At 42.0% G+C, this 14,470-nt stretch overlaps 2 protein-coding genes and 1 long non-coding RNA gene across 4 annotated transcripts in view; 2 read left to right on the forward strand and 1 right to left on the reverse strand.

Moving 5' to 3' along the window:
- Window positions 1–14,470, reverse strand: part of kcnq1.1 (potassium voltage-gated channel, KQT-like subfamily, member 1.1) — a 173,572-nt gene that overhangs the window by 153,053 nt on the left and 6,049 nt on the right. The window lies entirely within an intron of this gene.
- luzp2 (leucine zipper protein 2) overlaps window positions 1–14,470 on the forward strand; it is a 148,246-nt gene that overhangs the window by 60,392 nt on the left and 73,384 nt on the right. For both annotated transcript variants that reach the window (XM_052063283.1, XM_052063282.1), the window contains exon 2: window positions 13,521–13,638. In XM_052063283.1, the coding sequence (XP_051919243.1) occupies window positions 13,521–13,638 (118 nt within the window). The remainder of the gene's footprint in view (window positions 1–13,520; window positions 13,639–14,470) is intronic.
- LOC127599434 (uncharacterized) lies at window positions 1,808–2,669 on the forward strand. Its single transcript, XR_007962103.1, has 3 exons — window positions 1,808–1,891; window positions 2,053–2,166; window positions 2,266–2,669. It is a non-coding gene; the product is annotated as an uncharacterized LOC127599434 (long non-coding RNA).

The raw sequence follows: 14,470 nt of genomic DNA on the forward strand, positions 1-14,470 counted from the left end.
CATCACTCTAACATTATTATTATCAAAAACTAATACTGTACTGGTAACACTGACAATTAATTCTAATCTGTGTGTAACAATTCAGCCCTTTTTTCCATCTTTGCTTTGCGTTCATAGTTTGGCTGCGGGTTCAAAGTGGGGTTTTCTGTCTTGAACTTGGCAAGTCTGTGATTATGTAATTGGCTGAGGAACTCACTCTAAGGAATAATGTCATGTTAATTAGCCCTGCTGTACACACATAAACATATCCAGAAATAGGCAACTACGTAAAGATTTTAGTGGTTGTTTAGTTTCACATTTGATGGATGGCCGAGCACTATGGAGACCAAACTATTTGTTTTCAAGTATTACAAAAGGCAACTGACCATATGTCCCCGTTAACGTGTTTAAAATGTGTTCTCTTGTTTTTAACAAATTAATATCACAGTGGTTAACTTCAGCTGATACATGCTCAAACAAATTCTTCAAATTAGCTTCCAAAAATGCTTATTCGTGGATGTGTGCTCTCCTCACATAAACTACAAGTGAGATGCAGCTAATCAAGTAAAAGTACCAGTGGTGTTAATGTCCCTGGGATATTGATGATACCTCTTGAGTCGTGTTTTGTGTTTCCTCTTCTTTTTTTTTTTTTTTGACACCTCGATTAGGTGTATAACAAATATCTCTGAGGTAGAAAGTGAGAGTTTCACACACAAAAGTGATTTTATTTTCCACCAGCTACAAACATGCCCTTTTTCTGCAGGGGGTGGGGTGATGGCTGGAGTGCCAGGGGTGGTTCGTTGGAAGTTCAGTTACTTGGAGTGACTCCCCCCCCCCCCCCCCCCCACATATTTGTTTAAAACCGTCTTGCTTTTAAATATTTGCTTACATCACAGTTTAGTTTTGTTCCATTTGGTGCCCTTTTTGTCTCAACTTGTTCTCGTCATCCATGTCCCTTGTGTTTAACCAATCAGCTCCCAGCACCCTTTGTGTCTTGTCCAGGTGTTTCTTGTTGTCTCATCACTTTGCTTGTATTTAGTTCCCTGAGTTCTGTCAGTCTTGGTTGGATCATTGCATGTGTGCGCGCATCCCCCTGTTGTTAGGGAGGGGCCAGCCAGGCAGCCTTCTCAGCCAGGGTGCTCTGCACCTCACACCTGAGACTCGTCAGCTCATCACACACCTGTTGCCCATCTGCTCGTTTGGACTGGTACAAATTGACTCATTGACCATTCCCCAGTGCAAGTTCGTGCCGTCACCACGCCAGTAAACTCTGTTGCCGTCTCCTGCAGCTTTTGTTCCTTGTGTGGATATTTCCTTGTGGATTCCTCGTGCTTCTCCCTGAGTGACTTTGTGAAAACTCTTAAATAAACTACGCCAAGTAGTGATGGGTCCAGCGACACCGATGCATTGACACATGCGCCGGGCTCACAGAGCAAACCACGTGTCAATGCATGTGCTGGCTCATTACGTCACGTGATTGACACGTGAACTGCGTTGACACAGTCCAGGCTTCTAATTGACACACCGGCTGCGTTGACACAGTCCAGGCTGCTAATTTAGACATCGACTGTGTTGACACAGTCCAGGCTGCTAATTGACACATCGGCTGCGTTGACACAGTCCAGGCTGCTAATTGACACGTGAACTGCACCGGTGCAGTTTAGACTGCATCGGCTGCTTGGCACAGTACAGGCTGCGCCACTTAGTCCAGGGGGCGTCGACGCAGCAAAAGCCCGCCACACAGTGTTTATAAGGAACACCTGCCGAAACAAGCCAGACCTCACTTACGCTCGCTTGTCGAAGCTCGTGTCAGTGCAGACTTCATGTTCGTGCCTTGCCTTCCTTGCCGATTATGGAGCAGAGACGCAAATCATCCGCCGTGTGGGACCATTTTGATGTCCTGGAGAATAAGGTATTATTTATTTATTTATTCAAATCGCCTTCTGTCGCCGAGAGCCTCTCGGCGAGGGGCACTCGCCGAGTGCCTCTCAGATTATTGACGTGTTGTACCATTCTAATCCGAATACATTTCAAGGTAACTCTTAGTTACTTCTTATTCACATTTCATTACAGGTGAAATGTCGAATTTGCCAAGTCAATTCGCCAACAGAAGCACCTCCACCATGCTGAGGCATTATCGGGCCAAGCATGAGAATGAAGTTCGCGATACACCCGGTATTACGCCAGGTATACAAACGTTCTCATCTTTTCACGGTTGCTATGTTGATGATTAATTGACAATCAGTAATTATTGGTTGACTCTCCACTCCATGTTTGACAATCAAGGTTCCAGGAAGCAGCTGTACTGGAAGGACCAACACACTTCTTTCCCAAACCTCTCCCACCTCGCAAAGGAGTTCCTTTGTACGCCAGCCACATCCGTCCCTTGTGAGCGTGTGTTCTTCACAGCAGGAGAAATTGCTTGTAAAAGACGCAACAGGCTGAAGTTTAAAACATTGGAGCATCTTATTTTTCTCAATAAAAATGTGAAATCAAAGCCCACAAGCATCCTCATTCAAATGATCTTCACATTATTTGAACACATTGAATGTTGCAAAATGAATGCATGGATGTGAATGATATTGTATACACTTCATCAAATCGATGAATGACCTTATGAAAATGTCTTGGAACAGTTGTAGATGCAAAACCGTGCTGGCAGCTACATAATAGATAAAAGAAAAATATCCTAAACCATAGGGATCCTCCCGAAACTAAGGATGTGCTGAATAAGAAATCCTTGTACACACTTTTATTACTTCCATATTTGACCTATTGTGTGGAAATATGGGGAAATGCCAGTAAAACACTGTTTTAAAACTACAATACAAAGCAATCAGAACAATCACTGGCTCCAAATAGACGGAACCCACAAATCCACTGTTTATCAAATTAAACAATGAAATCTCATGACCTGGTTGACTTCAAAATCGCCCAATTAATGTACAAAGCACACAATAACCTCCTTTGCCAAAACATCCAGAAGCTTTTTAAAATTCGAGAAAGTTGTCATAATTTAAGGGGTACTAACCTATACAGAAAAATCCAAAACACGAACAAACATCACGCAAAGGAGTGTATCTGTAATAGGTGTAAATCTGTGGAATGATTCTGAAACGGACCAGTAAAATGAGTAACTCTCTTGCTGAGATTAAAAATGAATTTGAGAGTAGTACAAGACAACTACACAAATCAGAATTAAGCTAATAAATTCGATACACCCATGAAATATAGCAATACATCAGGAATACATTGATGAGATTATTTAATATATTAATGAAATGTAGCATCCATTATGAATATGAGAAAATCGACATATACTTGTGCTCCAATGAGTATGTACTGTATATACAAACCTAAAGTTGTAAAAATGTATAAGTACAGCATACATAAGGGTAAAAGCATTTGTTGATATGTAGACTTTCTTTTCTATTTATCTTATCTATTTTGAAAAATGATCAATTCATATATAAGAAGGGGTAGGACTCTAGGGTTTTTTTACTTTCTACTCCTTTGAACACATATTTGTGATGATGACTATTTTCTTTTCCTTTTTTAATATCTTACCTTCACCTTTTGCCAATTTATTACCGAATTGTATATTTTATATGTTCATTATACAAAACAATATCTCAGTCAGTTCAGTCTGTTAAGTGGGTTGGCTGCAGGGATCATGAAGGTCCAGCAGGTGGCAGTGGTCAGTGACACAGTATCAGCACAGTATCAACACAGTGTGTCAGTGTGTCGACACGCCTCATGAGGCCTCATGGACCCATCATGGACCCATAGATATTATCTATCTATATATCTGTTATGCACCTGTTGCCCATCTGCTCGTTTGGACTGGTACGAATTGACTCGCAGACCATTCCCCAGTGCAAGTTTGTTCCGTCACCACCCCAGTGGACTCTGTTGACGTCTCCTGCAGCTTTTGTTCCTTGTGTGGACATTTCCTTTTGGACTCCCCGTGCTTCTCCCTGAGTGACTTTGTGAAGACTCTTAAATAAACTACGCCAAGTGTTGGCTTCCACGATACCTGCCTGTTGTCGTGCTATTGGGGTAACATCCAAACCCTAACACCTGTCATGTTTTGATTCTGGCATAGGTTTGGTTTCCTGTGGTTTTATGTGCTGTGCTGTTGAATAAGCATTTTGAAAGAACAATTTATTCTTTATTACCTGAGGCTGAAGTGTAAATCATTGACTTTTTGCATTGGATTAGACATATGAAAAAAAAAATCTCCAAGGAATGTAATTGGCGTCAGGTTGTGCATGAACATTTTAATTTATAAATTTTTATTTTATTGACTGAATGCATTTTTCCTGGAGGATCGTATAACCTAAGTGATGAACAAATTGAAATTTTCACCTCTCAGGATTACAATACAATACAATACAATACATGCTGATTTATATAGCGCTTTCACAACAGCGGCAGCTGTAACAAAGCGCTTTACAAAACAGTTAACATAAAGTAAAATAATAAACACAACACATAACATAAAACACGGACAGTCGTGCAGTCCTAACCACTTTTCCGTCACACGCTTTGTTGTTTGAAGCGGTTTGAGATGAAAGAGGAGAGAATCAAAGTGTCCTTTCACCAGTGGATCAGAGACGTCATGCTCAAAATGTGCACACGTCGGCTACAAGCTAAGTTTCAAAGTCAACAAGAAGCTGTAGCATCCATTGACGAAAAAAGAGATTGGTTCACTTCTCCTGTCCCATGGAAATCCACTTCAATTCCAAGCGGCGACTCACGGTTCCAAATACGCATCGGCGCTCTTCGCCAACGCTCCTCTCTCCTCATCCTCAACTTCAGCGGCCATCCATCCTGCCGCACCAACGCCGACTGTCCAACAGCGCCGACATAGCCACTGAACAAATCGGGGTTGTGAAAAATGCTGCCCATTACTGGCGCAAAAAAATTGCGAAAAAAAGGATTGGGTTAACTGATGGAATTTGATTCGGTCTCCTATTTAGGAACTCCATTACATTGAATGAGGTTATCGGTAACCCTCCTAATGGCATAATAAATCTAGCCTGAAATTGGAAATACATAAAACCCTGTCTGGCTGGAAAATAGCTAATGGCAAATAAACTAGCCCTGGAATCTTTAGGCTGTGTATTGAACAACATTGTGCCGCCACTTTGAACTGTGCCGCTCCAAGTACAGGTTCTCCAGTTTCCACCCTGATTCAAAATAAACTATGTAAGGTTCCTATTACAATTTAACAGTTGAATGCAATTTCTGGTGTGATCTGAAAAGTAAAATATTCAGATATGTCTAAAGGGAAGTTCACAGACATTTCCGGCGTCAAGTGAGAAAAAGGGCACTTGTCAACTTACAACTGACTCATGAATAAATGATAGCACATCTCCGACTCACGTATATACTTCAGTACCCTTATACTTACATACAGTAATTGGTGAGTACTCAGCAGATTTCTAAATATTTCGGGCCACACAAGTAATTTTTTTGCTATACAGTATAGTTTTCACTGGGTTCATCACAGGAGCAAGCAAGAACAAAAGAAGCTGTGACACCATATGTGTATTATGTATGGTACTAGCCATACAGTACATTCATTCCCTGACGCGACTTAGGAACTCCATTACATTGAATGAGGTTATCGGTAACCCTCCTAATGGCATAATAAATCTAGCCTGAAATTGGAAATACATAAAACCCTGTCTGGCTGGAAAATAGCTAATGGCAAATAAACTAGCCCTGGAATCTTTAGGCTGTGTATTGAACAACATTGTGCCGCCACTTTGAACTGTGCCGCTCCAAGTACAGGTTCTCCAGTTTCCACCCTGATTCAAAATAAACTATGTAAGGTTCAGACTCAAAGTCCAATCAGTTGATGGCTTTGTAACAATGTCCAACCTGGTGCGGTTCGTGTTCTAGTGCACAAAAGGCAAATAAAGCAGCAAAAATAAACACAAAATTGAAAATATCGAGCGTAGGCTACACAGACTAGCAAATAGGCGAGTGCACCTTTAAGCAATAATTCAAGCACATGATTCTCGCTCAAGTGGTGAAGAGACATGCAGGTGCTAACTACAAACGTGCTAAACCAAAACCAAAAGTCAGTATTCAAATTTGATTAGGTTGCACCGACCGTTACATTACCATAATTGCTTTCGAGAATGTTGGGAGAATATCAATAACATGGGTGAGGGTGAAAAATAATCCAAGCTGCAGCAGATCAAAGTGGCATTCACATCAGCTTGCTAAAGTGACTAAAACTTTTGCATCAGGTATCGTCTCACTGGTTTGGTCCACACTAAATGTTGCTTTGTTCGCTCATGTTTCATTGAACCACACAAAGCTACTAAAAACTAAGTGGCGCTCAACGCGTCACATTCCATTGACTCCTCGTTGAAGGAAGGCGTGCCATCCTGCAGCAGTTTGTGCCCGGCAAGAGATGCTGGACTGTTGTGGTTGTGTATGGTTCTTCCACCCACTATTGAAACTTGCATTTGTTAATGTAGTGGCAAGAAGGAAAGAAGGAGAGCTTATCTACCAAAAACACATTGCTTGATTTATTTCAATATTTATTTTGGGGTGTTTGGTTCACATTGAGAGAATGAAGTGATGGAGTGAGGCAAGAAATGAGTGATTGATTGCACTTAGGCTTGACTGCCATGACTAGTTTATACGATTTGCAGCCTCACCAGGAAATGTTTTCAGGCAAACTCTATAATTTATCCTTCACTGTTTGTTCATTCCTTTGCATGTTTTAAAACAACTGTGGCTACTTGAGAAAAAGTAAACAAGTCCCCTATCAGCCTCAGTGATTTCTTTGTGGAAGCCTACTCCCAAGAACATACGTAAGGAGAAATCGTACATATAGTGATACTGCTTTATCTTGTTTCCATAGTGCTGTATAGAATGTGAGAAGATTGGAAACAAAGCAACATACAGAAAATGAGAAAGGTTCAAAATTAAATGTATGGTTGGGAAAAATGTGACAGGAAAAGCCGATTCCAATCCAACCAAGCTAGCGGCTGCTAAGAAGTGCAAAACGGGAACGGGTGGTTAGCTTGTGCCTTGACGCTACTATAGTGATGCTACAATATTAGAGGAAAAGAGATATGTGTGAGCTGAACTTTTCTGTATTCGCACTACAACAGAGTCCATATGATGTTATGATGAAGAGGATAGAAGACATACATTTTATAAGGGCAAATAAATATTTTTCTAACAGTGGTCTAGAACACGGTACAACAATCTCTCAGTGTTGAGAGTAATATATCATGTTTTCAAAACAATTTTACAATCAGAAGACTGTGACAACATCATAAATGAATGGAACGCTTATCTCTACACTCTTAGCATACTCAGGGATATTCCACTCCTGTCAAATAATGATTTGCGTTTCTCGCCCCCCACACCCCCCTCCCCATTTTGACTGCACTCAAATCTTCAACAGAGTAATGTTGATAGCTTTATGCAGCACATTGTTATGCAGCTGAATGGATGCCTTGTCAATTTTGGGGGCACGTATAAGTAAATATTTCTGCAATGACCTTCTGATTTAAAAAAAAAAAAAAAAAAAACACCAAAAAAACCCAGGGCGGAGCAGGCGATTTGGTTGTTTCATCTATTGCAACCAAACAGTTTCCATCGTTTTACAGCGTACAGCTTGTGAGTCAAGCATCACAGGCGTTGCTTTACTCTAGCGATCAGTCCACTTTATGTATCTTTGTCAACAATTGCATTATGGCAACGGCATCCTTTTTAAAATTCCATAATTTGATCATGCAATTTCCATTATGGGTTTCCATAGCAGTATTTTGGAGTGCCCTTGCACATTAATCATGCAACTTGGAGAATTCATTAGATGCTCCAGGGCTTGCAAATGTAAATTGGCAGCGATGTGGCAGAAATATGGTTCAGCATATGCGACAATAAAAGAAATATGGGAGAGCATTGCAGCTTTTGTAAATTTGTGTTCTTGCTGTCCAATAAAGCTGGATGTATTTCTTAAAGTGTTAGCACTTTAATCATATTTACTGGCTCGCCCGTGTCAACAAGTGACTTGGGGCCCCTGCAAGTTCTCTTTCTGAGACTGAGTGACATTGCTTGAATGGTGATGGTGCTATTCTGCGCATTGCTTTTATTCTGTAAATTTCATATTCCACGGTCAATCCTAACAAGTCAGTTGTTCTGACTAGGAAGGTTCAGAAATATTTGTCCTCAATAATAGGATCCAATAAATGGAGCCTCCTCCTCAGCCTCGAGTGTGATGAGTTTCATGAGGTCACCTTGGGTCGTCTTAGAAACTGCAGATGTCTGAAATGAAAGATTTTTTTCTTTCTGTACCTTTAAGGGCAGTTGCTTGTCTGCTGATACATTGCCTTGTTTCCATTGTCTTTGTCGACACTGTTTTACAAACGGGATTGACGGTTTTGGAGTCCGTCTGGAGCCAAGGAATTAAATGTAACCATTTAAAGATCTTTTCAGAAGCTCTTATGCCAACAGCCATTAAATGAAAGGGTTGTGAATTATGGCAGACGGGAGCAATCCTTCATGGTCTTTTCTCTCATTATGTGAACCTGCAATACATTTCCCGTTGATGCTACTGAGTGACAAGCCATGTGTGGGGGTTGACTATACTTGTTCTAGCTGCTTTCTGCTTGCAATTTATGTGTTGTTTTTATCTGGTGGTGGGACTCTGTAACGTGAGGAGAGTGTGCAGGATACCAAAAGAGTTAAAATGTAAAAAAAAAAAGACATTTCTTCTTGCTACTAAATGGCATAGATGAATAACAAAATATTGTCATACAGATGGTTTCCGGCTGCAACTGTTAATACACACAAGAAGTTTGGGATTTTTTTTTGTACAAGAAACTGGGGAGTTACTCAGCATTTTCTCCTTTGTGGCAAAGGAAATATGAAACGCACCGTTTAATGCAGCCTCTGTCATATTGTCGAAAACTCAAGATTATTGTACCTGCTATTGTCTCATGTCTTGACACACACTTGGTACAGACCAAGTTTTAAGTCATTTGGAGCAAGCTTCTATGACAAGGGCCCAAAAGAATGACCCTTGTAAATGGCCCAAAATTGGACACTCAAAATAGTTCACTTCCTGTTTATTTTAATATATAGCTGCAATGGACTTTTTTGTACATCTTGGGGTGCTACCCATGCCTCTCATTTTTCACCAGCCTAGGATTTGATTTTTTTTATCCACTGTCGGAGCCACTACAGAGCCATTTTGTAATAATTAGGCCAGATATGTGTGCAAGGTTTGGTGAGTTTTTATGTTTGTTTAGACCGTGAAAAGGGTGATTGACTGTCCCAAATAATAATAACAACAATAACAATAAATTAATAAATAACATTAATTCATTTTCCGTTCCGCTTAAACCTCACAAGGGTCGCGGGATGTGCTGGAGCCTATCCCAGCCATCTTCGAGCAGAAGCAGGGGGACACCGTCTGAACTGGTTGCCAGCCACTAGCAGGGCACACAGATACCAACAACCATTGACGGCCACATTCGCACCTTCGGACAATTCAGAGCAGCAGTCCCCAACCTTTTTTGCCCCACTGACCGATTTAATGTCAGGCAATATTTTCAGGGACCAGCCTGAAAGTGTGACATATAAATAACAACAAAATAATACAATATGACCTGCATGAAAACGATGGTATTTTTGAAACATCATAATGAAATGAAAAATATGTCTCACCCTCGCCGCATATTATGCAGAGTGGGCTTAATGCGTGGGAATCTCCCGTTGAGATAAATCCATATTTTAAGTAGGACTCCGGATATTGTCCGTTAAATGTCGCCTTTGTTTTCTTGGAAGTCGTTGGCATCTCTTCTTTCTCCTGGCTGGGCCTATTCCCCTTCCCAAATCAACTTTCCAAAGATGTTTGTTTTTTTTTTTTTAAACTCATTTTGCTAGCTCCCTGGTTTCATTTCAGCGGTAACCTATCGCGTGACCGAGAAGTGTGCCTTTACCTGAGTCAAGAGTGACATACTGTAGACGGATGTAATGGAGAATCTGGTCAATTTCTGAGATAAAACATCTTTCAGATTCCGAAATGAATAAAATTGATGTAATGTCAGTTATTTATTCTTACTGTGCAGCCCGGTACCAAATGACCCACGGACTGGTCGCGGTCCGTGGCCCAGGGATTGAGGACCCCTGATTTAGAGTGGTCCATTAACCTGCCATGGATGTTTTTGTAATGTGGGAGGAAATCGGAAACTCCACGCAGTAAGGCCGGAGCTGAGATCGAACCCATAACCTCTGCACTGTGAGGTCGACACGCTAACCACTGGATTATTTATAAGAATAATTTCTTCTATGCAGGCTCCATGGTTGACTGTGTGATGAATGTGACTGTATCTGTCCTTAGATGTGCTCTGAGGGGAAAGTTTGACTATTGATCCAAAGTCAAGCAAGGGGTGACGGAAGAAGAGGAAATAAGATATCCTTTATTTGTCTCGCAATGGGGAAATTACAATCAGAATTCAGAAAGGAAAACGCTGGGTAGGGAGAGGGAAAAAAAAACCATGCTCGAACTATCCTCTTCTGAGGATAATTTAAGTCCAGGATAAAAAAAGACCCGAACACATAAATAAGCATATGACAGTTAAAAGTCACAAGACATAAGATTAAGATGAAGATTAAGATATCCTTTATTTGTCCCACACTGGGGAAATTTACAGCCTCCAGCAGCAAGAATGTGGGTAGAAAGAAGAAAAAACAAACAAACACCGTTCAATTAAGTGCAAGATAAATACAAAATGGATAAATCGCAGTGCTATTTACACATTCACATCATTTAATTATTATTATTATTATTATTGTTGTTATTTTTATTCAGCAGCCTGACAGCAGTCGATAGGAACGAGCGTCGGTATCTCTCCTTCTTACAGCGCGGGTGTAACAGTCTCTTGCTGAAGGAGCTACCTAGTGCTGTCACGGCGGGCTGAAGAGGGTGGGAGCGACTGTCCATCACAGCTTAACATAGCTGGGGGTGGGGGGGTGACCAGGGGTTGACCGGGGGGTGACCGGTCTGACCAGCTGCACGGATTCACACGTGCGCTCCGCAGGTCGAACTACGTCACGGGAGAAAAAGAATCGGAGCGATGAAGACGGTGATAACAAGGATGTGTATGCGCGTGTGGTTGTCCAGTTGTGTATGTGTATGCGTGTACAGGTCATAGCTGCTTCGTCGAGGTCTGCTCATCATGTAGACAGTCGCGGCTTATCAGTCCATGGCCGAGAAGGAGGGGGGTGATGGTGGGGGCCCTAGATTCCATGCGTACTTCCATCCAGGGGAAAGGCCAGATAGCGTTGTTTGTTTTGGAGGGACGGCCGCCAACAATTTCAGACAGCCTTGAGTCCGTGGTCTGTATCTCTTCACTGGCGCCGATCAGCCCGAATCCGAAAACTCTTTCCGCAGCGCGGATTCCAACTTCTCCATGTTGTTGTCGATCGCGCGGAGTCGCTCCAAAACCGCAACGGTATTGCGGTTAAGCTCAGTCACCGCTTGAGTCTGAGTGTTGGACATTCGCGCCAAGCCATCCAGAATGACCGGCAGCTTCTTCATTTCCAATAGAGCCGCTCCCGACGGTTGAATTTTGCGATAGCACAGATAGCTGCCAATACCAAACAGCAGCCTACCTGTTATCAAAAGACCAATAATGTAGATGTCTTCCACATCCTCCACGGACAGTACTGCCAGGCACACCGATCTCCACTTTCTCCATGGATCCAGGGCGTTTCCAGCAGCAAGTGTCCCCGGAGGGCTAGCAGGCTCCCCACTGCCTGCTCTTTTCGTCGAAAAAATTTTGTCGATTACATCGAGAGACCAGCCAACTAATTCAATGGTTAGTTCTTCGGATGAAATATACAGTAGGAGTCTAGGAAAAAAAGTTAGACAAAGACAGCACAAAGACTAAGTGGCGAGCAAGGGAAAGGGTGGGGTGAGGGCAGGAGCAGTTGTCGAGAGACAAGCAGGATGGTAATAATAATAAAGTATTAGAGTCGACTATTTACAAGTCAACTTGATGTAATTTTTGTAACCGGTGTAACAAGCTGCAAGAGAGAATCTAAGAATGTGATAATTTTACTGATCAACCGCAATATCTCAAATTCATCTTCTTCCGTCCGGATCAATAACTTTGCCATCTGCCCGGTTGTTTTTGTGAAGGTTTACAGGATACCGAAAACACCCGGGACACCGTAGTAATCGCATTTATGGTCTGGAAGGGAAATTTAAGTCTCCACATTTTTTTAACAGGTTAACTGCATGCGGATACATTTGATTTGAGATACTTTCCAAATGAGCTGGTGGCTGTCTTTTAGTTAGGAAACAAGGACATCGGATCGAAAGAAAATCTGGTTTAGTGACAGTCAGTGAGAGGTGCACTCTTAACATTTTTTTTCTTGAAGCATGCCCGTGAAATGAGCCTTAAAATATTGAAAATATTCTGGGTTAAAAGATCATAGCTCTTCTTTCCCTTACATAGTCTGTAAAGGGATGTTAAATTGTACAGCATGTGTCCAAACTGTCAATTAGTACCTCTGGCATCTCAGTGGGTGGCCGTGACGACAATGGACATTCATTCATTCATCTTCCGAGCCGCTTGATCCTCATTGGGGTCGCGGGGGGTGCTGGAGCCTATCCCAGCTGTCTTCGGGCAGTAGGCGGGGGACACCCTGAATCGGTTGCCAGCCAATCGCAGGGCACACAGAAACGAACAACCATTTGCACTCACACTCACACCTAGGGACAATTTAGAGTGTTCAATCAGCCTGCCATGCATGTTTTTGGAATGTGGGAGGAAACCGGAGCACCCGGAGAAAACCCACACAGGCCCGGGGAGAACATGCAAACTCCACACAGGGAGGCCGGAGCTGGAATCGAACCCTGTACCTCTGCACTGTGAAGCCGACGTGCTAACCACTGGACTACCGGGCCGGGCCGTTAGTACTTGGATGGGAGACAATGGACAATTTATTTTTTTTGGACATAGCTCTGAGTCATGCAAATGTGTTTTGAAGTAGCATTTGTCTTTTCTCTGAAGGTTCCATGTGATAAATGACAAAAAAAAGAGAGAAAAAAACAACCTTCTGCGGTATTGTTCAGTCGAAGCTCACTTTTAAAGAGACAAACAGGATGTGGCATTACACCCACCACTCAAAGGATATTCCCCACCCTCAAGCCCCCTCACCCTCTCTCCTAATAGCTGAATGGAGCCCGTCCAATATTAAAATGGAACAGTTGGGGCATGCCTCTGGTCAAGACATATCTCTTTCAAACAGAGGACACTAAAAGGATTGATTGAAAGCAAAAGGCGGTGCAGTGGTTTCTTTTTCCATTTGTTTTCATTTGGTCTCTTTTCCACAGAGACTGTGCTGAGTAGATCTTTTTTTTTTCTTTTTATCTTTGCTTTATATTTTGTCTCTGATATTGCTGCTTGGTCTTCTGGCTTAGGTGATAATAAAGGTTGAATCTCCGTCAGTAGAACGCATTAAAAGTAACATTTCTTTTTTTCTCTTAAAAGACACGGCTATGATGGGCTGGAAAAGAAGCTGAAAGAAGTCTTCACTGAAAGAAGCAACATCTTGCACCAACTCTCCAAGACATCTAAGGAGCTGGATAGCATAAAAGGCAACATTCAGGTTGGGCATTTTTTGTTTTACTGAAAAAAAATATTGCAAATTCCAATGTGTTGGCCACTTTTTGATTGATTTTTGAGGAAAAGCAGTTGAAAGAGCTCTCTTGTGGGGTTGCAAGAAGTTCAACATGTTATCAGTCTAAATTATATTTTACAAATACGTGGACCTTAAATAATTGGAACCAAGACTAAAAAACGAAACTACTATTATTCATTAAAAAAAAAAATATATATATATATATATATATATATATATATATATATATATATATATATATATATATATATATATATATATAAAAATCCTCATCTCACCCCTCGGGTGGTGTCCGTGCCTCATTCAGCTCGGGTCCTCTACCAGAGGCCAGGAAGCTTGAGGGTTCTGCGCAGAATCCTTGCTGTTCCCAGCACTGCACATTTCTGGACTGAGATGTCCGATGTTGTTCCCGGGATCTGTTGCAACCACTCATCTAGTTTGGGGGTCACTGCCCCGAGTGCTCCGACCACCACAGGCACGACTGTCACCTTTACCTTCCAGGCTCTCTCCAGCTCCTCTCTGAGCCCTTGGTATTTCTCGAGTTTCTCATGTTCCTTCTTCCTGATGTTTCCATCACTAGGGACCGCTACATCCACTACAACGGCTTTCCTCTGCCCTTTATCTATGATGACGATATCTGGTTGGTTCGCCATTACCATCTTGTCAGTCTGGATCTGGAAGTCCCACAGGATCTTCGCTCTGTCATTCTCCACCACCTTCGGAGGTGTTTCCCATTTTGACCTTGGGGTTTCCAGTCCATACTCCGCACAGATGTTTCGGTAGACTATGCCAGCCACCT

Source organism: Hippocampus zosterae, chromosome 4, assembly GCF_025434085.1.
Source record: "Hippocampus zosterae strain Florida chromosome 4, ASM2543408v3, whole genome shotgun sequence".
In the NCBI taxonomy this organism is placed as follows: domain Eukaryota; kingdom Metazoa; phylum Chordata; class Actinopteri; order Syngnathiformes; family Syngnathidae; genus Hippocampus; species Hippocampus zosterae.